This window comes from Lactuca virosa, chromosome 1, assembly GCF_052849685.1.
Source record: "Lactuca virosa cultivar CGN04683 chromosome 1, Lactuca_virosa_CGN04683_v6, whole genome shotgun sequence".
NCBI lineage: Eukaryota > Viridiplantae > Streptophyta > Magnoliopsida > Asterales > Asteraceae > Lactuca > Lactuca virosa.
Genome location: NC_136426.1, coordinates 300,472,196 through 300,496,871, shown reverse-complemented (window position 1 = coordinate 300,496,871; position 24,676 = coordinate 300,472,196). Strand labels below are relative to the sequence as shown.

General features: G+C 30.8%; 2 protein-coding genes across 2 annotated transcripts; both read left to right on the top strand.

Moving 5' to 3' along the window:
• The first annotated feature begins 8,122 nt into the window (after positions 1 to 8,122).
• LOC145167458 (disease resistance RPP13-like protein 4) lies at positions 8,123 to 19,340 on the top strand. The gene is made up of 3 exons (XM_079086672.1): positions 8,123 to 8,173; positions 9,216 to 9,273; positions 16,809 to 19,340. Exon 3 carries the CDS (start codon positions 16,813 to 16,815, stop codon positions 19,135 to 19,137), a length of 2,325 nt encoding a protein of 774 aa, XP_078942798.1. The 5' UTR covers positions 8,123 to 8,173; positions 9,216 to 9,273; positions 16,809 to 16,812; the 3' UTR covers positions 19,138 to 19,340.
• Positions 19,341 to 22,628: 3,288 nt separating this feature from the next.
• LOC145130739 (uncharacterized) lies at positions 22,629 to 24,341 on the top strand. The gene is made up of 3 exons (XM_079065512.1): positions 22,629 to 22,768; positions 22,846 to 23,284; positions 23,367 to 24,341. The coding sequence occupies exons 1-3, from the start codon at positions 22,629 to 22,631 to the stop codon at positions 24,339 to 24,341; spliced, it is 1,554 nt and encodes a 517-aa protein (XP_078921638.1).
• Positions 24,342 to 24,676: the final 335 nt, after the last annotated feature.

Sequence of the window (24,676 nt, the reverse complement as noted above, 5' to 3'; positions counted from 1 at the left end):
GAACTTCTCCCGCATTGCGAAACCTCTTACAACACTAGCAACTTGACTTGATTTGATAGTAGCATGGTCCTTTTGGGTTGCCTTTACCCTAGCAACTTGACAGGATGACTTTTGGAGAGAGAGGTTGAATTTATTATTTGGAATAATAAATTGATTTATTAATGTATTATGAAAATAATATATTAATTAGAAATCATGTTATTTAATTAGTATTTAACCAGAAATTATTTTGGAATTAATTTTGGGATTAAAGGAACTGATTAAAGGAACATGGGTTGTTTTGCAAATCATTGATAGTTGTGAAACTGGGCTACTGGACTCCTTACAATGGAGTGGACGAAAATTATAGGAGGCCTATGATATTTTCATCCAAGGCTCCTTAATGAAGGTCCATGGGTTGCTTAAGCCTGAAGTAGGAAATTAGGGTTTCCTCCAGAAAACCGTAGCAGCCCACATCTATATAAAGACCCCATGCCTTGTGATTTTGGAAAATGTTGGTATTAGGTAAACCCTAGCCGAAATTCTTAGGGCATTCCTCCTCTCTCCTCTCATCCTCTTGCTAGTGGTGTTTGTGAACCATTAGAGCTGCAACATTTGAGGCACTAAGCTTTCAAGAGTCAAGGATCTTCAAAGTTTCTTGTTATTGCTACATAACAAGTGAGGTCAACTTCTAAACCCTAATATATGTAGATTTCAAAATTATATATGCTAGATCTAGGGTTTATTGCTTTAGTATTCAATTGCATGTTCAACTAGTGAAAAACTTAGATGCAAAGCAATTAGGGTTGCATGATCACATAGGTTGTTATTATGATCAAAACCCATCAACACCAACCTACAACGCCACCCATGCTTCATAACCTTCATCATGTGTGAAAAACTTCTGGTAGATTCAAAGGTTGAGGACGGATACATGCAGGACAACATCTCCATCATGATTGCAAATGTGAAAAAGAGGATTGTAACTTACAAAAACATCATGAAAGACATCCCTGACGACTACGTATAGGTGTCTCGTCTTCACATAGTGAACTTGTCTCTTTTGCCTAACTAAGTGCATGCAGATCTCTATAATATTTTGCTTATATCCCTAAAGGTGATGATGTTTATCCATCCGCTTTCTATGTAATCAATCCTAACCATAATCAAGTTCATATCATCTATTTTCTTTGTGCATAACATTTTATTATTAAAATAAGTATTTATAATGCGCTACAATATATATTACATACAAAGACTTAGTAAAACTAAACCCAAACACATAACAAATAGTAGCTAACCCCCGCATCGCGGGGGACTCATACCTAGTTTATATTAATTTAAAACGAATTACAAAAATGGTCAATGTGGTTTACCAAATGTCACGAATTTTGTCCCTTTATACTTGAAAAGACGAAAATGCACTTACGAATCTAGTCCATAGTCCATAACGGTTGAATACTAAAAGAGTTCGTAAAAAGGGCCATCCGTGCAAGTTTTGCAAACCAAAAGGACAATTTGCATAAAAAATTAGAAGGGATTGACTTTGTGACTTTTGGCAAACCACAGAGACCATTTTTGTAATTTTATCTTAAAACAATGGCTCTCCCTTTCTTTGAATTATCAGCATGTCAAACATGTCGTCGAGTTATAGGATCCATGCCAGTAGGCTGAAGACATGAAGTTTAGACCAACATGGATTGAGTGATGATGATATTGATTGACATAAACTACAGTCAAAAAACAAATTTGAACTTTTTTTACTGGCTCTTCTAAGAAGACCAACTTTGATTCACCAATTAGAGTTATTGCAACTGTGAGATGGTGGTTTATTCCTCCACTATAGTTGTGAGATGCCAATGATTTTTGAAGAAGCTGTATAACAATGAAATAAGGATAAATTTGAAACTATTTAAGCAAAAAAGTGGTTGCATTACATTGTAATTATGACTTCTTGTTGATTTTAATGGATAAAACTCCTTTATTAAGTGCTTAATGGGTTTTGAATGAATTAGACACAAAAGTTAAACAAAAATGAGCATGTTGTGAAATTTGTCCTCTGTTTTGTAAAAATCAACGAAAATAAATCAATGATGATTTAAGTGATAGGTCAGGGGATGGAGCTTTGTATGGGTGTCTAATCTCCTCAACCAAAATTCCATAATCTGATTCCTACTCAATTCATGGGAAAGTTGCAATCTTTCCAGAGTGGTTTGTGCAGTTCACTGTTTGCATTAGTCCACTTAGGAAATTCATGATAAATTCTAAAAGACTCCAAATGAGGTCAATCCAAATCCCAGAGTTGTGTGTGGATATCTAATATCATGAAAAAAAAATCATGATCTGACTCCATTTCTATGTACAGAAGACAATGAAATTTTAATAGACTTGTCCAAATAGTCTACTAACTTCCCATTGATTAATGGAATAAATAAATTTGGTTCATGTGGCATTTGTTCCATTATGTAATATTTTGTGGCACGAAAAATATTATAGGGATATTATACTATTGTGTAGTTAAATTAATAATGTTGCATTTTGTACTGCTTAAAATTATTAATTGCAACCAAATTTTCTTTACCATTTTGATCAACTTCTTTCAGCTTGTGCCTAATCTTATTCGACAACTAAAGAATTTCAAGGGTCTGCACATTTAACAAATCAAAATATTAGATAGATAAACTGATATGAATATCTATTACGGAAATTTATGTATGTTTGATCCAGTTTGTATAGTTGATTTTTTTGAAAAGGGGACCAAAATACTGAAATGATGACTAGAAGTGCAAGAGAAGCTTTTGGGGCCAAAATTGCAAAAATCAACTATTCTAATGAAATCAAGGGTTATTTGAATGGTAAGTCTTTTCATCGTCTATGCTACCAGCATCTCGATCTACGTTCATATGTGGCTTGATTTATCGTATATACCTCAATCAACTTGGCTTTAGTCTTTTCATCTGTTTATATCATTACCCAATTTGCCCATACAACAGTAGGGTATGGTATACCTGAAATCAAGGGTTATTTGAATGGTAAGTAAGCCTTTTCATTTACATTTTCTAAACATATTGTAATTCTCATAGCTTATGAAGTGATTTTTATGAGAACTTGAAGGGATTGGTACTCGTGGTATACTTCTTTTTTGAACCCTAATAGGAAAGGTGATGACAATTTCTTATTATGATAATGTTATGTATGGATGTTTCATTGTTAATTAATATTTTGATTTGAATGATATTTAGCTTAAAAGCAGATTTTGACATAGTGACCACTTTCAAATTTCATTGGAAGTAAATTAGTTTCAGATGAATCCGAATGTAAAGAATCACTTCAAAAGGTGAATGATGCATGTAAAATAGTATAATAAAATAAATCAAGTAATAAGTTAGAAGAAAATAGTATTATGGTTTACATTATTTGACATCAGGCTTACTTTTTTTTAAGTAATGGAGAAAGAGGACCACATGTATCTTTAATGTTGTATGAGTAACAGGCATGTTCTATTCACACAATCTTCCACTAAAACAATTTTCATGGGTTTTGATATTTTCCACATACACACACATAAAGAGGATGTGTCTTTTATTGTATATTTCGGCTGATTTGGTTTTCGGGGATATGTGTGATTATGCCACTAAAAAAAATACAAATGAAATTCTAAAAAAAATAAGTATCTTACCCACCTTCACAAAGTTGAGACGGGAACTCAAACTTCTTTGTATTATTAACTTACCATCAAAACTTACATTGAATGAATAAGATATAACATATTATAATCCATTAATTATTCCATCAAGAGAAGCTTCATATACTTGAAAATAGAATATTTGACTATTATACTTACTGTGTAGGGTACTTGTACCATGTAAATTGCTAATCAACAATGTGACTCATCAGTTGTACAAAATCAACCTAGGCCAAAAAAGATAATCATAGAAGAAAATATCATTTTTACAAAAATGAAAAGTGTGTGAAAGATCAATCAATCTTATACCAGTTTTCAAGTAACATAAAGATAGTTAGTGCCAATCCATTGGTCACTTGTTATAGAAGATTATATTTGTACCAACGGATATTCACACATCATAGGAGCTTCTTGTCCACCAAGACTACAGTTTAAATCATCAAATCTTAATTCATTGAAAAAATGTAACATCACATATCAGTTTCAATTGGGCATTTTCACAAACAGTTGGCATGCATTGTTTATGTATTAGAAACAAATAAGAGAAATTCCTTGAAATAGAATCCGAAAAGGCCCAATCAACCGTAATAGCTTTTGCCTCTTTATTTTGCCTCTTTATTTCTTGAATAGAGTTGATGAAGATAAAGGCAATGAGAAGCAATATGTGATTGGAAGACATAGCGGTGCTTTGAAATCTACATCGACTACAAACAACATGGTATTCAAGCTACAGCCAAACCATCTAAACTGGGACTGTTCTCAGTTCCCTTTTTTATTGTAGATGAGTATAAAAACACAACGAATATAAGACAGTTAACCGAAGAAAATTTCGTTTGAGCCCTAATTTTTCAGGGAAGAAAGGTTGTCGGAAGCATGGAGGAATACACAGCAAGAGGGTAGCAAGAATTAGAAGATTGTAAGTGTAAAAGAGAAGCAAAAGAGAGTAATCGGTGATGGAGTAAGAAGGAAAACGGGATTATCAGTGACTCCAATCAAAGAAGAATGTAAAAATACCTAGAAACAAAAGCGGCGAATTACCTGTAGAGAATCGAAGGACATGAACGAAAACCAGAGGAAAAACGCGACAAAGAAGGATAATAGGTGAGTAGGCAATAGAAGAATATTAAAGTGAGAACACGTAGAGGATCAATCCAGTTTCCGCACCATGTGTAAAGGGACACTGTCAAAGGAAGGACAAAAGTAAAGGGGGATATACGGAAAAAAAAAAACAGTAAACAATAAAAAGAACATCCAATAAGATCAGAGAACTGTTGATAAAGGCACTTCAAAATTCATATATATATATATATATATATATATATATATATATATATATATATATATATATATATATATATATAGAGAGAGAGAGAGAGGAAAGATCATTTGAGAACTCATAGTTTTCCGAGAACCCGAGAACTAAAAGTGGAACGTTAGATCATAATTTTTAATGGTTTAGATCAAAGATGGCACATTTGTAATTATCAAAAATTTAAATGGTAACTCTGAGTTTTTTAAACAAATAACGAGGGTATTTACAGTATAAAAAGTTAAGATACCTATTAATTACTAATTAATCAAAATAAATTTATAAACACATATTTCTATTTCTCCCCACGTCAATGTTCTATCTTTCTCTCTCTAACAACTTGATCCAGATCTAGATTTTCAATCGCCGGATCTCACATCTTGCAATCGTCGGAGTGGAATCGATCCTCAAAGTAGAAGAAAACAATATAACCAATACTCCGACCACTAGTGACAGATGCAAGCCGCCATTAATCTCTCTCTGTTGTCACCATTAAAATTCAACTCGTAATCAAATTGAAGACTGCAAAATTTCCTTGTTCATCTTCCATAAGACTATAGATCTCCGAATGCATATATCGTTCGTCGGTGGATCCTCGATAGACTAAGTATTCACCTCCTACAGAACCAGATCGTGATTGAAGATTTCATGAGACTATCATTCAAACGATCGATATATTAGGCATAATTGAGATTAATTCATATTTGAGAAAGGTCAATAGAGTGGGTAGATCGGCAAATCCTACTGTTTAATCTCCATCTCGACTCATGGTTTCATCCGATTGTGAAAGGTATCGTAAACCTCTAATGTATCTTTTTTTAGTCAATGATAATCCTACCTGGTTGGAAATTTTAGAGAAAATGCTCAGTACTCTTATGATGGTTTGTTTGTATTTCATCAGCAATTGTTTTTTTTTTCATTCAGTATGATTCATTTCATTCATGTAATACATTTGTTTGACTGAATTTGCATAAGACTTTTTTTTAATGTACATATTATTACAAATCAATTAAATCAATGTTTATAACTTATGATATCCGGTATGTATTAATTGTATCATTTCACACTTGTTTATTATCCAAAAATCCATTTGTGTGTGCTGTGCAAATTAAGGCATCTTGAAAAATTCATGCTTCTAAATGTAGTTAATGTTGTACTTTATGTGAGTTAAAGCATCCTGAAAAATCCTCATTTTCAAAACATAGTTAATGTATTTCCCTGTTCAGGTACTGCTTTTCTATATTAATTAATAAAGTATTACCCACAACAAACAGGGAGTTGAAACTTGAAAGTGAAGTTAACATTATCATTTTTGATTCTATTTGCAGAGTGCAATATGCTCCTGAATATGAATAACTCAAAATAACAAGTGTTTTTATCTGATGTGTTTGCAAGGGCAATGGCGGAAGATTCACCTGTAATGAGTGTATTACCACAATATGGAATGAATTTGAGCATGAACATTGCAAATCATGAACCTAAAAACTGGATACAGCAAATCATGTCTGTAGAGTAAGCTTTTCCCTAATTTCAATATAAATTCACAAAATTACCTAGTTTCAATCATGCGATTCATATGAATTACATGTAATTCACATGTAAATCACATATGAATTACATGTGATTCACATGTAAATCACATGTAATTCACATATGAATTACATGTGCTTCACATGTAATTCACATATGAATTACATGTGCTTCACATGTAAATCGCATGTAATTCACATCTGAATTACATGTGATTCACATTTAAATCGCATGTAATTCACATATGAATCACATGTGATTCACATGTAAATCACATGTAATTCACATATGAATCACATGTGATTCACATGTGAATCGTCTGTGATTCATATGTAATCACATGTAATTCACATATGCATCACATGTAATTCATATGTGAATCGTCTGTGATTCATATGTAATCACATGTAAATCACATATGTATTTTTGTAAGTGTTTTTGCATCAATCAATTTTTTTTTAATTTTCTTTTAGATTTGGATGAAATTGTGATGAATATTGAAGAGGCGAAGATGATAAATTGAAGAAAATATGCAAATATTGAAACAAAGACATGAATACGCTTTGGAATTTTATAGCATTTTTTTGTTTTTTATATTTTATTTTGTATCGAATAAAATATTTATTCTATTGTAGATGAGGACTATAAACGTTACCTTGCGATGAATTTGCATCAAAAAATCTTCAAGACCTAAATATAAATGAGGTTTTTTATGATTTACTTATGAATATTATAGTATAAAAATATGAATATATGCATTTGAAAAAATATGAATATATGCACCTAAATTTTTTTTTTAAATGCAATTTTTTTTAAATGCAGTTTTTTTTTGAAAAAAAATGTAACTTTTTTTAAAGAACTTGCAGTTTTTTTATTAAAAAATGTAGTTTTTTTTAAAAAAAAATTGCAGTTTTTTTTTTAAATGCAGTTTTCTTTAAAAAAATTGCAGTTTTTTTGAAAAGAATGCAGTTTTTTTTTAAATTGTATTTTTTTAAAAAACAATATTATTTTCAATTTTTTTTTTCAAAAATACAAGTTTTCTATAAAAAAAATTAAAAAATCTGCATTAAAAAAAAAAACAAAAAATACTATTTTTTAAAAAATCTAAAATTTTGATTTATGATGTAAATTTTTAGACATTTATATTAATATGTTAAATAACACAAAAAAATTAAACACTAAATGAGATTGGTAAATGACGATCATGTCCTTAATGAATTACTTTTGATCCAACGCTCCACTTTTAGTTTTCGGATTCTCGGGAAACGATGAGTTTCAACCGATCTCAACCCTAATATATATATATATATATATATATATATATATATATATATATATATATATATATATATATATATATATATATATATATATATATATATATATATATATATATACAAAAAATCTTACGATAATATAAATATATAAGTCATGGATATAGAATTAATGTATGCAATTTATATAATTCATACCTTTAAAGTTATTCCTTTATCTATTTTAGCAAAAGTTAAAGATAGAGTGAATTGGAGGGAAAACATCAGAAGAAAGTTGGGCATACCTTGCAACAATAAAATATTCTTGTTCTTTATTTCTCTATTTAACAACATTATAGAATCTCATTTTTCAATCTTTGACGTCTAAATATATCAATTTCCACATCTACAATATAGGTGCACATTCTCTCTCTCTCTCTCTCTCTCTCCTTCCTCTCTACATCTTTTTTTTCGTTTTTTTTTTAAACCAAAAAAAACTCTCACACAAACATATGCAATGCATTACGTCGATAGGTTAGAAAATTTTAATTTTTATATGTTTAATTAGTATATTGAACGTTCTTATTCAAAAATGAAAATCACTTTCAACGATTTTAAATATTTGTCATCCACAACCACGTCTTTCTTTTATGCCGTTCTAACGTTTGTGACATATTCACACAATACCAATTTTATATTTATAAATGATTATTATTATTTTCTTTTGCTTGTTAGTTTTTTTTTGCATGCCATCTTCACCAACACCAACACGAGCACCATCATTATCTCATCCGCTACCAACCATCATAATTGTATATAATCATTTTGTAAACAATATATATATATATATATATATATATATATATATATATATATATATATATATATATATATATATATTTAAAACATATTTTTTATATATCTTGAATTTTAAAAGGTATAAATTAAAAAGTTTTTTTTTGTACAAATCAAATATTCATAATTAATTCATTAATACTTGTCAAAAGTTTGAATACTTAAACTAAGGAAACTAATTCAGCAACTGAATTTGAAGCAAAAATAAAATTTTAAAATATTATATTCATGTATGTAAATTTATTTATATTTCTTAAACTAGACACCAATATTAATTAACTTACATCAATAGTATAATAGACAATATAAATATAAGGTATAAACACAAATATTTTACTTCAAAGTGGTAATTTTTTTATTATATAAGAGCAAATAATAAAATCAAATAAATATTTCTCCTAAGAAACTATTCGCTAAAAAAGGTATTTATGTCACCGCTTTGTACAAACATGCATCTAGTGTATATATATATATATATATATATATATATATATATATATATATATATATATATATATATATATATATATATATATATATATATATATATATATATATATATACTGATTCTTATAACTTATTTTTCACTTTAAACATATTGTAGGATCTGATTTATCAATCTTTGACATCTAAGTATATCAATCTCTCCACCTCCATTACAAGTACTCTCTCTCTCTCTCTCTATATATATATAGCAAATCAATAGAAAATACATAAAGATTTGGAAACGTTAAAACCTAGAAAATCAATAAAAATATATAGAAAAGAAATATTTTTTTACATCTATTTTTTTTTACTTTATAGGGTTAAAACTCGCAGGTTTTTGAAGAAATTCGCTAAAAGACTAGATATCTCAAAAAAAATGTAGCGATTTTTTATACTTTCATCGATTTTTTACTTTAAGATAAGTTGACTTTATAGGCCTAAAAATCGCAGGTTTTTGACTTCAAAATAACTAATCTTTTTTCTTTTCTTTTATACTTTTAGCGATTTTTTGTAAAAAGTAGCGATTTTTAGTTTTGTAAAGTCAAAAAAAAGATTAGATATATGAAATTATTATTTTGTGATACATTTTTAGGGTTTTTAGTGTTTTTTTAGGTTTATGCATTTTCTGTTGATATTCCGACTATCTTTTATTAGAATAGGAATATATATATATACATATATATATATATATATATATATATATATATATATATATATATATATATATATATATATATTCCTATTATAATAAGACATAGTTCTTTTTTTCTTTTGTCATGTGTAACTCTATTAGGTCTCCTAATTAAAGTCATACCACTTGTCAACGTATTGATTACCCATTCGAAATTTGAAATTTGAAAATTTTCATTCTAGTTACATTAAATTAATAACATTAAAATAAAAATTGTAATAAAATTAATACATATTATTTGTTGATATAATTTCACGCATTTATTTTAATCAATGTTTATAATTTTGTATAACTAAAAAATATCTCTTAATTAATAATTTATTTAAAATAATTGATTGATAATTTTGAGTTTTTACGATTAAAGTTTAATCAATTCTGTAACTACGAATTATGTAAAAATTATAATCGTTGATTTAAATAAATACGTGAAATAATATCATCTTATAGTCTGTATTAGTTTTATTTTAATTTTTATTATAATGTTATTAATTTAATGTAACTAGCATTAGAAATTTAAAATTTGAAATGGAGAATCAATAGGTTGACAAGTGGCATGCCTTTAATTTGAAAACTTAATAGGATGAAACATGTCAAAAGGAAAATAAAAGTGTAATTTTATTAGAATATGAAGATACAAGATCGTATATTTCAATATTTCATAGGTTGAAAAAAAATTGTATAAGTTATTTAGGAATATTGGTTAATAGTTATTACAACATTAATATTAAAAATAAACAAGTTGATTCAATATAATTATTTAGTAAATTTAAAGAATTACTTAATTAATATCTTTAGTAAAAGTAAAAATTAATGTACTTGTTGATCTTTAAACGTTGAAATAAGAATTAGAAAGTAATTGCTATAGACCGATATCAATTTTGTATCAACGAGAGTTTTTGGAAATAAGACATGTTGGTATCTTGTACATGTATACTTGGTATGATACTAATAGCAAAAAGATGTGTATCAATTATAGTTTGTATGCACAAAGTTTGGGGAGAAAAGATTGATACTATACCGTGTTAATTCATATTTATGAAAAACCATGTTATTAATTTACTCATCTCATCTTTCAGAATGTAATCACTCTTATTGAAACCCCTAAATTATAGAGTGATTATATGAATAAACAAAGTCTCTGTAGCCTAAAAATATTTAAGTAACCCTCCAAATACAATAATAAATCTCTCATTTGAAACATAATTTGAATAGTTATTTTCATCATTATCTTCTTTTTTTAAGGTATACACAGGTGACTTAAGTTATTGTATTCTAACTAATTATTGTGTAGATGTAGGAATGATTGTGGACCAATCATTTTAGTTATTTTAAGAAACACATTTATCCATATTATTAAATTAAAAAAATAGAAAAATATCATTTAATTAAAATAAGGGTAAAAATGTATATCTCCATTACTTTCAAGTTAGGAAACACAAATTTAAAAAGGAGATTATCGGATTTTAAGGGATTTTTATTATCTTAATTTTGAATTCTGATTTTTTTAATTAATTCAATTTGAATTCTGTCAGAATGTTATTCTGTTAGAATGATGTTCTATGCTATTGTTTTGTTAGAATGTTATTCTATTAGAATATTAATGAAAAATAATAAAATTCTTGAACCTGAAATTGAATAATAACAACATTATAATATATTCATACACATCAGAACTTAAATATAAATTCACAAATATTCTTACAGACTGATACATTTTAATATAATTGTATATATTCTAACAAAATGTTGTCATAAATATTCTTACAGATTGATACATTTTAATATAATTGTACATATTCTAACAAAATGTCGTCAAAATGAATAAAATTCTTAAGAATAGAATTATAAAATACACAATTATTGAACAAATACACTTAATCTTCTTCAATGTAACTTGTTATTGAACTCAATTCCAAGTCTTTCTCTTGTATGATCAATCCTTGATTCATTCTTGAAGCCATCATGAAAGAATAAAATTGCAACTTTTAAAGTTTCTGTTATAACTCCAGTGATAAAAACAGAGAACAAAAGCCCTATGGTAAATAATCAACACATGAGCATAAAATTATTCTGATTCAATCAATTGAGGATAATGGGAATGAAGTTGAAAGTTTTTGTAACACCGTAAATTTTCAAATAAAATTTTCATTTAAAATCGCATATTTCTCATAACATATTTCACAAAAATCTCATGTGTTTAATTTACAAATCGCAATTCCATAATTGTTTGATTAAAAATCCAGGATCTTCAAAACATAACTCTTTCACTGGTGTGTACAATCAAGCCGGTGCCTTCCCGCGATCCTGCGAAAACCTGAAACACATAACACATAACACGGTAAGCACGAAGCTTAGTGAGTTCCCCAAAATACCACATATGGCACATTAGCCACTCAAGCCTATAACTCTGTAAGACCCTCCGGTCAATGTGTCTCAGTGGGACCCTCCAGTCCCACAACTCTGATGGACCCTCCGGTCCTAACTCTGTAAACTCTGAATACACATAGCATAAATCACACAGACATAATGCAGTAATATCACAGTACTTAAATAAACACATAAGACCCTCTAGTCACACATGAATACCACTATCGGCAAAGTATAGTGAGAAGACTCACCTCGCAAGCTAGCGAGTAACAGTCTCGTACTCGGAAATCTCGAACTAGCCTCCGCCTAACACATAGGATAACATCTCTAATTAATACTCTATTCATACTCAAATACACCAAAGGCTATTCTTTTTCTTTGTCTAACTCTTGAAGTGGATAAAAGACCATTTTACCCCTCCATGGCCTCCATTACTCATGATTGACCCAACCCTAAAGTTAATAAAAGTTAAACTCAAGTCAACATTCCATGTTTGACCCGACTCGCTGAGTGCACCTATGTGACTCGTCGAGTCCACTCATTTCCTCAGAAGTGTCATGAAGGTCCAGCTCAACTCGTCGAGTTGACCCCCCAACTCGCCGAGTTATCGCACGATCAAGCTCATCGAGACAAACCCTCACCGACTCGTTGAGTCAGGCCATGGACTCGACCAGTCCCTTCGATCTGATTTCTCATTCAGACGATTCTAAGCTGATCTACAACCCCACACTACAGATCTATCCTCCCAAGGCTCGAATAGCACGTAAAGCTGCAAGCTTTACGTTCATACATGGCATATAAGGCTCATAATGCCAACACATGCACCAACAAGGGTTAGATGCACAAGAGCTTGCCTCCAGCTCAATAAAGCTCGAGTCTTTGGACTCGCAACGCCACTTATAGTCCAGATCTGAGGTTCCAACCTCAAGCCATGCACCAATCACTCTATGACACAAGATAGATGGAAGAAAACCCTAAAGATCCCCTAAACAAGATCTCATAAGGAAATGATCAAGCTAGCATCTTTTTACCTCCAACTGAAGCAAAACTCTGAAGAATCTATGGATCCAAAAGCCTCCTCTTGATCCAAGCTTTGATGCTCTCCACTTCTTCCTCCAAAAGGTCACAACATGCCCAAAATGATGTCTCTTCTCTCTTTTAGTTGCCTCTAAGCGACTAGGGTTTCTCTCTGGAAGTAAGGAGGCAGGTGAGGCGGCTTAAGGTCCTTTAAATAGGACCCAACCCCGAGAATCTAGGGTTTTTTTCTGCCCAACACCTACTCGGTGAGTCGGCTATCTGACTCGTCGAGTCCATTCATTAAACGCACGCGGATACTCGACTCTACTCGACGAGTTGGAATCACAACTCGTCGAGTCGCTCCATAAATCTCAAAACTACCCTCACAACAATATGCCTGGAAATCCGGATGTTACAGTTTTGATCACCTAGCACTGCATGGTGAAGATCATAAACATCTCTTCTACAAAGATAGAATGCGAGGAATATAGTAGTTGGAAGTAGAACTCCATATAGATAATTGAAGGGACATGAAATCAGAGAAATCAACCTTGGAATTGTGTTTGTGTATGGAAGATGGAGAAGATGAACTTACTGGAATAGACCAAAAAGGGATGGTGCTAGGCTTCATCGGATACTTGAGATCGACCATCATGTCTTTTATAATAAAACGATGTAAAGGATGGAGAAGACCTAGAAGCCCCATGATTGCTAATAGTAGTGCAAGTATCAACCAATCATGCATGTGAATCCTGAATGTGGTTAGTCAATGAGACCTTATGGTATATGTTGTAGGCTGTGAATTCATCATCCTGGTATAACGAAAAAGATTCAGCAATTTCCATCCCCAAATTAGGCGAAAATTAGGTATAAGATTATAAGAGTTACTCGATTTAACTTCATAACTTTTTCGAACAGGACAAGAACTGAGAAACCCATTAAACCCACATGAGAAATTTCATGGGAATCCTTTATCCGAAAAGGGGTCTCAAATTCTACGGATAATAGTTGCACTCATTCATTGATCACCATACAAAAGCATACAAACTAATGGAAGAAGCATATATACTAAGCATTAAATGAAATAAGTAGTCAAAATTGCAAACGAATTTTGGAAGGGAGAAGAAATAAAGGAATAAGCTTCTTAAGAAAAAACAGAATAACAGATATCGAGGAGAGATAACCATGAAGAAGAGAGAATCACAGGGACGAGTAATTAATATGGTTGCCTTGTATTAGTTATTCTCGTAGTAGTTATTCGAAACAGGTAGGTTTTAAGGGGTCAATATTTTTAGCATAATTATATGGAATTAAGTATGGAATTTATTTTTTATCCTAATTAACTATATTTAGGATTAAGTTAACTAAATTAAAATGTAACATTACACAAATACCCTTTTGGAATGATTGACCCATAATCATTCCTACATCCACACAATAATTAGATAGAATATTTGAAGCTATCTCACACACATATATCAATAAGGAATGTGCATTGTATTTATATGCATAAATCCATCATTCGAGAATAACAACTCTCATTGTTTTTTTTTATAACCGATTTCAACCATCGCTTGGTTAATTAAGTAAAACCTTTAATAGAAGCCTTTATCAACTCCCAATAAATATCTTTAGTAGATATTCATGTTGGAAGTTGTCAGATAGTAGAACCATGGACATAAGTTGTCAAGCATCAATTGTTAGTTCTTATTCTTTAGATATGCTAAACAAAGAAAACTCAAATTTTAAAGCCTTTAAGGACCTTACTTAACATTATAAGAAAACACAAAAGATTGATATATAAATGTAGTAATGTTGTGAAAAATTGTATCACAAATTTATGTAGAAAAACCCAAATGATTCTAGATTTGAAAAGTTGACTTCAATAATTTTAATCTGGCGGTTAATTGCATAAATAGCTGACAAACTATTTTAAATAGCTGACAAATTATTTTTTCACAAAGCACAACTATTTTAGGTAATCACTACCAAAAGGTAAGCAACTAGACTTTGTGTTCTTAAAATATCATTATTATGGTTTTTAATGAACTATATGTATAAAAATAAACAGTTGTTACCTATTTATTGTACATTTTAAAAAATGATCTTTAGTAGAAAAAAATAGTTTGTTACTATTTGAACAAGTGGTGATCGTTCACATATTGAGACGGGTTTATTTTTCCTACATTTTCGACTAAATTAACCAATATAAAATACTGGTATGTAAGATTATTCAACAGTTCAAAAATAAAAGATTACTTGTGTAATTTATATCTACTAGGTGTGACACCCATGTATTACATGAGTTTATTTAAAAAAATTAAATATGAAATTTTAACAATTTGAAAAGTTTGAATTTATAGGAAAAATGAGAAAAAATTTGAATTATTAAAATTAATGAAGTTTTAATGTATTGAATACATTACATATATAAACTCTTTCTAATAAATACCTTACATTACATATTAAATGAGGAATTTTAATTTAATAAAATGAAAAATACAATAAAATAATAAGTTGAAAATACAAAATTCAAAAATTCTAGAAAATGACATGTGTCCAAATGAAAGAGAAGATGACACGTGGCAAAAAGTTCTTTATTTATTAAGGATGATGTATTGAATACATTACATATATAAACTCTTTCTAATAAATACCTTACATATTAAATGAGGAATTTTAATTTAATAAAATGAAAAATACAATAAAATGACAAGTGCAAAATAGAAAATTTAAAAATTCTAGAAAATGACATGTGTCCAAATGAAGGAGAAGATGACATGTGGCAAAAAGTTTTATTTATTAAGAACGATTGAGATACATAGACATAAAATAATTAAAAAAAATAAGAGAGAGGAACTTTTTGCTAACAAATATAACAAGTAAATTTTATAATAAAAACTTAAATGAATAAAAAGACAAAATGGGGGCAAAGTAGTTATTTTAGAAGATTTAACATACGAGGTTTAATGGTAACAACCTCAGGGATCAAAAGTACAATTTTTTTTCAACCATACCGACCATCCATGTAAAAGTTTCAAAGCTTGGACCAAAAGTGTAGAGTTATGTATAATGCAAATTCACTATTGGACCAAAACAATAATTAATGCATAAATATTTCATAGAATAAAAGTTTATATAAGTAATAACGCAAATTTGAAACTATAATAACGACAACTGTAATTAATTGAAATTAAAAACTACAAGCACTAAAAATAAAATTATCCTAACTTAAAAATATAAGGACCAAAACTTAAATTAATGCAAATTAAAAGCTATATGGCCCATAACTATAATTATTAAAGTGAAAAACTAAATGGAACAAAACTGTAACTAATACAAATTAATAACTATGAGGACCAAAAGCATAACTATCCAAAATAAAAAACTACATGGAGCAATACTATAATTAATGCAATATAGAAACTATAGTGACCAAAACTATAATTATGCAAATTAAACACTATAAGGACCAAAAGTGTATTTATCTTAAATTTAGAACTACAAGCACCGAAACTATAATTACTGAAATTAAAACAATATGAAACAAAGTTGTAGTTAGGTTATTTCCTAATAATTAAATGGATAGTACAACGTTGCATTTGATGATATTTTTTATGTTATGATCTTTTTTAGCATCATGTTTACGAGTACAAGTTCTGCCCATGAAGAGCAAAATACCATCACAGAAACCACAAAGACCCTTGATGAAGATGTGAAAAAGGATGATTCTGCTAAGCAACCCGATTCTATTTCCTCGCCTAAATCCCAATATGCCACAGATCCACCAAAAGATGTACCAACCGAAAAAGACATCTCTAATAATGAACCTACCCGTGACCAGGTGCGAAAGCATCTTATGAACTTGATAGATCAAGAACTCCACTTTATTCAAAAGATTTGTCCGAAACTTGGAAAACACGAAGAACATATAAAGAAAGAAGTCCAAGAAGCCTCTGGCATTTTTGCAAAGTTAACAGCGGAAGTTTGTCAACTGAAGGAACTCAAAGATCTTAAGAAGACTGTCACTAAACTGAAACTTCAAATCCCAGCAAAATACAGAACATATGACCTAACCGACCAACAAAAAGACCAACAATACGATGTCGATAACAAAGGCATCCTTTCCACCAAGTTACAGAAAATCATGCCCAGGCTGCATAACGAACTGTTCCATGATAGTTCGTTTTGTAAAACCATACAACAACGTTATGATGAACTCAGGCGTGAGTTAAAGCTTTGTTTGCTATGTTTTTCAGTGTTTCCAGAAAATGCATTGATTAGCAGAAGGTTAATGGTTTATTGGTGGATAGGAGAAGGATTTGTCCCACGGGAAGATGATTTGTTAGTTGGAAGAACCCAAGAGGACTATGCTAATGATTTATTTAAAGAGCTTATGGAAAAGGAATTCATCGAGCCTATTATCTCAAAATCGCATGGTCGTAATGTGGCTATTTGCAAAATGCACCCTATGATTCGTGCTTCAATTATTATGATTGCAGACAAGGTGAACTTCTTTGATTTTGATGAGTATGGTAACCCAAAAGACTTTGGAAAATTTGATGAGATAGATACTCCAGACGAAATTCCTAGCAACTATCCCCTTGGTGATCCAAGAGAATTCTTTGATTTCTACGATGAAAACTACAAAGAAACAGAAGAACCCATCGAATTCTTTGATTCATACGGGGACCCAACTCCATTCTTTGTTTATCCCCAAAACAAAGATCAACTACATGAGGAAGATCAAAATATAATTGAGCTAAAAGATACGCATAAAAAATACTACTTTTATAAGAAAAAGAAGATCATCACAAGGTCCTATAAGGTGTGTTTAATGGGTAGTGGGCTATCAAAAGGTATCACATGGGAGAAGCTTCATCTGTTATTTAATATCAAGGATGATATTCTAGAGTTCAAGCCAGAATGGTTTATTAGAATGAAGAATGCGAATATGGTCTTCCTGGGAAGGTGGCAAAGCTCAGCTGCTCACCATATTGAGGTTGAGGATTTCAATTTTGAAGAGACTTTGGAGAATATGAACCATGTGAGGTTCTTTAGTCTTCAAGGAGTTTCTAGGATTTCCCAACTTCCAAATTCTATTTCAAAGCTTGAAAGCCTTCTCATTCTTGACCTCAGAGCTTGCCATAATCTTGAGTTAATTCCTAAAACCATTGGTTCACTTAAGTTCTTGACGCATTTAGACATGTCTGAATGTTACTTACTACAAGAAATGCCCAAAGAGATTTCGTGTCTAGAATCGCTTCAGGTCTTGAAAGGGTTTGTTGTGGTCGAATCACCAGGAAGGCATGTATGCACCCTTCACGATTTGATAAATCTAGAATACTTGAGAAAGCTTAGCATGTACACACATATGATAAATTTCCCTCAAGAATCACATCTAGATGCGTTACAAAAGTTGGACATGCTTCGTAAGCTAACAATCTTGTGGAGTGGCCATGTGTCAAATTTGAATTATGATAAGTTGACAGTACATGGTCAATATAAAAAGAAACTTAAACTTCCATCGATAAAACTCATTCCAAAGAAAAAGTGGGTGAAAGGGTCCATGAGAAGAATGAATGCCTTCAACAACTCAACATTGGGTTCACGACTTGAAAAACTTGACCTCAAGTGTTTCCCCAGCAACCTTACTCCAAATTGGCTAACCCCTGGTAGTCTTAAAGCGCTAAAGAAACTATACATCCGTGCTGGAAACTTCTCTGATTTAGGTCAGTATCAGGAAGTTCTTGAATGGGATGATTTCCCCACTCCGCCCAAGGACACATGGAATGTTGAGGTATTGCGATTGAAGTACTTAGATGAAATCAAGATGGATTGGAGGGAGCTGCAAGATTTATTTCCGAAAATCACTTCTTTGGAAAAAGTTAAATGCCCAAGGCTCACACTTTTTCCTTGCAATGAGCGTGGAGTATGGAATAAGAAGACATCATCGACTACATGATTCAATGGAATATTTACAAAATTTCAAGATATGGTTTGCTGGCTAAAATGTCTTACGATTTATCGGTTGTGTAAGGATGATTCAAATTCATAATTCCATAACAAATACCAATGAAGTTGTATATGTGTTCATTGTTATCTGAATATGTTGTCTTGTAAATATATAACATTAGAAATAAATTTCACGATTTAACGTTTGCATAATGTTGATTCCAATTTGGCAATTCATAATTCTATAACAAATACCATTAAAGTTGTCTAAATACGTTAGTTTTATAAATATATAACATTATAATAAGGATACAAGTGTGTGATGCAAGAATTTTAATATTAGAAAATTCTAATTTATCTTTACTATTATATAAATCATATTAGATGTTTCTTGAATATTTTAAGAGGTACAACTACTATAGTATCAAATACAATAATAAAGTGCTTGGGGAAAACGCTCATTAATTTAAATTAATTTAAATGGTAAATCTTATAAATGTTTGGAGAGAACACTGGTTAATTAAATGGTAACTCTCCTTCTACCACCAATCACGACCCCAATCATCCGTTATCTCGCTCCCGTTACACTCATCTTCCCTTTTTCGACCCAAATATTCAAAAAGTCTATTCTCTGCATCGTTGTATCCCTTCTCTGCCTTCTCCGTCATCCATGGCCACCCTTATTTGAAGCTCTAATCTGCCACCACCTTTTGTCTTCGACCATCAACAATGATTGTTTCTTTTCCACTACTGTTTCTAATGCTTCAATCCAAATCTGTGACCACGAAATATGAAACATCAAGTGAAGTAGAATACTCGGAATTTGTTACCACAAATTAATCTTGGCTGAACCCTAAATTGGATTTTCATTTTTCTAATATATTTTCTTTGGAAATCTCTTTTAATTGGATTTTCAGGTAAGATCCAAATCATAAGATGAAGAAATCGATTAAGGAGATCTTATGAAGAAATCATACGATCCAGAGAGGAGACTTTATGTTGTTACTCTCATTTTCATTTTTCTAATCTATTTTCTCTGGAAAAATATATTTTAATTGGATTTTCAGGTAAGATCCAAATCATACGTTGAAGAAATCGATTAGAGAGACCTAGCAAAAGGGTTATTTGTAACAAGATATGACTATGATGCCCTCTTATTATATTTGGTATATTATAAAGCCTTTTAATATTTCATTTTATGCATGTATTTAGTATGTAAGACCCCTAAATCGCATCAGTGCTGTCTCCAGAAACCCTTGCATCACCATTGCACGTTTTTCACGGCTAATAGACTGAAAGACCCCCAATACACCACCACCACACCACCTCTCTGTTTCTTTCCTTCTACAAATGAAACGACTCCAACACTATATTCTCAAGTGTGTTTATATTTTTGGTTTCAGGTTATAGTTTCTTGTATTAATCGATATCAGGTTCCATCTAATGTTTATATCCATTAAATTTTCAAGTTATTTATTTAATCTTCTTGTATTTGTCTTCTCAGCTGGGATTTTGTTTTCTTAGGTTTTATAAAATGGCTTCTTTAACATTAGATCGTTCTTGATATGAAATTGGGATATATGTAGAAAAAATCCAGAGCAAATGGGTTTAAAAGCTTACCTAGTGAAAAACTCAAAAAATGTGACCTTTCTTATCAATAATTTAATGGTTATATTAAGACTATTACATACTAGATCTTGGCACACTTCTTTCTCTCAGACATAAATGATTTTGTTGATGTTTTTTTGGAGCCAAGCCAAGAAGGTCTCAAGGTAAAAGACGGACCCCAAATATCTTACGTTTGTACCCTAAAACAGATCCATCCTTTCATTAGTTTATTGTTTGTCTGTGATCATAAAAATACTCATCCATAAACAGGGGCGGTCCTAGCTAGGTGCCCGGTATGACACCGGCAACACCTAGCTTCCGCACAAGTAGTAGAAAAAATTTCGTTTTTTTAAAATTTTTTACCTATTGTGCCACTACGTAAAAAGAATCGTGCAACTACTAAAATTTTTTTGTGCAACTACATAAAAAAAATATTGTCACTCTATCAGGAATTACCAAGAAAAAAATTAATAACGAGCCTAATGTTTTAATCAATTATTGTCTAATAGTCCAATTGCCCAAAGCCCAAAATAAAACTTAATTAGATAAATTAGCAATTGGGCTAATTGCTTGTAAAAAAGATAGCCCAATCCTAATTAATTAATTGAGTGTGTAATTGTGTATTATCGGTACAAGGGAGAAAAAAAAGCACACAATAACATAATCCATCGAGGCATCGACTACTCGACTTCCGATTCCAAAATTCGTTCAATCGTTGCTTGGCTACTGTCGACAATCGTGACTCGTGACCTCCTATTCGAACAATTCTTGATCGATTTCATTGTTGGATTGATTAACATTCAAGTATTCAACAATAGTCAATCTCTTGAAGCAAGTAACAAAATCGACTTCTTTCAGTTTCTACTGTTTTGGTTAACAAAATCCACTTCAAAGCCCTACAATGAAGCAAGTAAGTTTTACCAATTCATTTAGATATTTGAAATTGATATGTTTTTTTGAAGTTATTGATTGACTTGGGTGAAATTGATTTGTTTTATTGAAGTTATATTGTTTGCTTAGGTTATATTGCTATGTTTTTTATTGAATTTATTGTTTGATTAGGTGAAATTGCTAACTTTTATTGAATTTATTGTTTGATTAAGTGAAAGCAACTTGTTTTATTGAAGTCATTGTTTGATTAGGTGTAATTGTTATGTTTTTATTGAATTTATTGTTTGATTAGATGAAAGCAACTTGTTTAGTTGTTTTATTGAAGTCATTGTTTGATTAGGTGTAATTGTTATGTTTTTATTGAATTTATTGTTTGGTTAGGTGAAAACAACTTGTTTAGTTGTTTTATTGATGTCATTGTTTGATTAGGTATACTTGTTATGTTTTTATTGAAATTATTGTTTGATTAGGTGAAAGCAACTTGTTTTATTGAAGTCATTGTTTGATTAGGTGTAATTGTTATGTTTTTATAGGTTAAACTAAGTGGTTTTTTTACCAAAAGATAAAGACCTAATCCTAATGAAAGTGGTGAAGAATGTTCCCAAATACCAATCACCAATTAATCAATCCCTTCCGTTTCTAATCCTAATGCAACTCCACAAACACCAATCACCAATCAATCAATCCCTTCGGTTTCTAATGCAACTCCACAAACACCATACTCTAATCAACCTAATGATAATGTTGACTTGAAAGATCTTCCAAATGACCCAGCGGATAGGCCATTGATTACAAGTTACAAATCAAATATAAGAGATGATGTAAGAAGAACATATTTGCTTCAAGGACCGTGTCAAGTAAGGGCACATAAGTTTCCTAAAAAAAGTAGGCGATAGATTTAGAAGATTCGTTCCTTCATGGTTTGATGATTTTGATTGGTTGGAATATAGTGTGAAAAAGAATAGTGCATATTGTTTATATTTTTATTTGTGTGGAGACCTCATGGGACAAAAAGAAGGGAGAGATGCATTTGTTTCCCAAGGTTTTGATACTTGGAATAAAAAAGATGCATTTCAGACTCATGTGGGTGGTGTTGATAGTTTTGACATGAGTTTTTACCGAGGGAAAAACAAGCTATTAATGTAGTCTTGAGGAGGCAAACCGAAGCAGAGGACCATAAATATAAAGCTCGATTACATGTTTTTATTATTGTTGCTAGACTTTTATTGAAAACCGGTTTACCGTTTCGTGGTCATGACGAGTTGGTTAACTCGGAAAATAGAGGGCTTTACATTGAAGTGTTAAAAGCCATTCGAGAGACTAGTGAAGATATTTTCAACAATACTTTAGAAAATGATCCTAAAAACAATCAACTAATTTCCCCTAAAATTCAAAAAGAACTTGTGCAATGTTTTGCACAAGAAGTACTTTTGAGTATTCGTGAAGAGATTGGTCAAGATGTTTTTGCTTTACTAGTTGATGAATCTAGTGATGTTTCAAAAAAGGAACAAATGACTATTGTTTTGCGTTATGTCGATAGTCTTGGCTTTGTGAAAGAAAGATTCATAGGACTAGTGCACGTGAAGGATACATCCTCTTTGACACTCAAAAACGCCATAAATGAAGTACTTACAAGTAATAAGTTGAGTTTTAGTCAGGTAATTTATTCTTTACTTTTTTGTTATTTTAGGTTAATATATATATATATATATATATATTAATTGTTTTAAATTTTAATAGATAAGACAAGGTTACGATGGGGCTAGCAATATGCGACGGGAATTCAATGGTTTGAAAGCTTTGATATTACAAGAGAATGACACGGCTTTTTATCTATTAAACCGTCAACAAGCATCTGGAATCTTAGCATATTTTAAATCATATGAGTTCGTGTTTTACTTACATATGATGTATGACATTTTACACCTCACGGGTACATTGTCAAAGCAACTTCAAAGAAAAGATCTAGACATTTTAGAAGCGACTTCGATGGTTAGAGGGACAATGGAGGCATTGCAATCTTTTAGAAACACAGAGTTTGCTATTTTGCCAAAAGTATCCTCTTTTTGTCAAATACACAAAATTGATACTTTAGATATGGAAGAGTTGTATATTGGTGCGAGAAACCGTAGGACTACAAAGACTAATAGGTTTCATTTCGAGGTTGAAATCTTCAACACGGTGGTAGATATGCAACTTATAGAATATCGGGATCGATTTAGTGAAACAAGCACCCAAATACTAGAATACATGGGTGCTTTGAGCCCTTGTGATTCATTTGCACAATTTGACAAATCAAAGCTATTGAAGTTGGGTAAGTTATACAAGTATGACTTTGATGATTCAGATATGTTAGACCTTGAAGGACAACTTGAGATATTTTATCACTCTTGCATCAAAGATGAGCGCTTCAGTAGTTTGAAAGGAATTTCCAACCTTTCTCGTTTGATGGTTAGTACGGGGAAGCATCGGTATTATCCTTTGGTTTATAAACTTTTAAAGTTGACTTTGATATTACCCGTAGCGACCGCAAGTGTAGAAAGATGTTTTTCAAAGATGAAGCTCTTGAAGACCGACTTGCGTAACAAAATTGGCGATGAATTTTTGAACGACGCATTGCTTTGTAATGTCGAGACCGAAGCACTTGCGAAAGTTGAGAATGAAAAAGTAATGGAGCGGTTTCAAAAGATGTCTGCACGAAGAGGACAAATTTAAATTCTAATAGAACGTTGTTATATTATGTTTAACCAGAAAAAAATTTTGTATTAGATGTTTTATATTATGTTTGACCTAAATTTTTTTTAATGTTTTATATTATGTTTGACCGAAAAAAAAATGTACCCCTACTACTAAATCCTGCGTCCGCCCCTGTCCATGAACCAAATGAACTTACATAAGAAAATAATTTTGGGGTCTTTAATAATTTCTTTCTTTTTAATGTTGAGTCATTAATTATCGATTTAGTAATCAAAGTTATTTTTCTTTGTAGTTTCGTGTTAACCGAAAGATTGATTTCGCAGTTGGGGCAAATGAATTTGGCAAGTCCACTT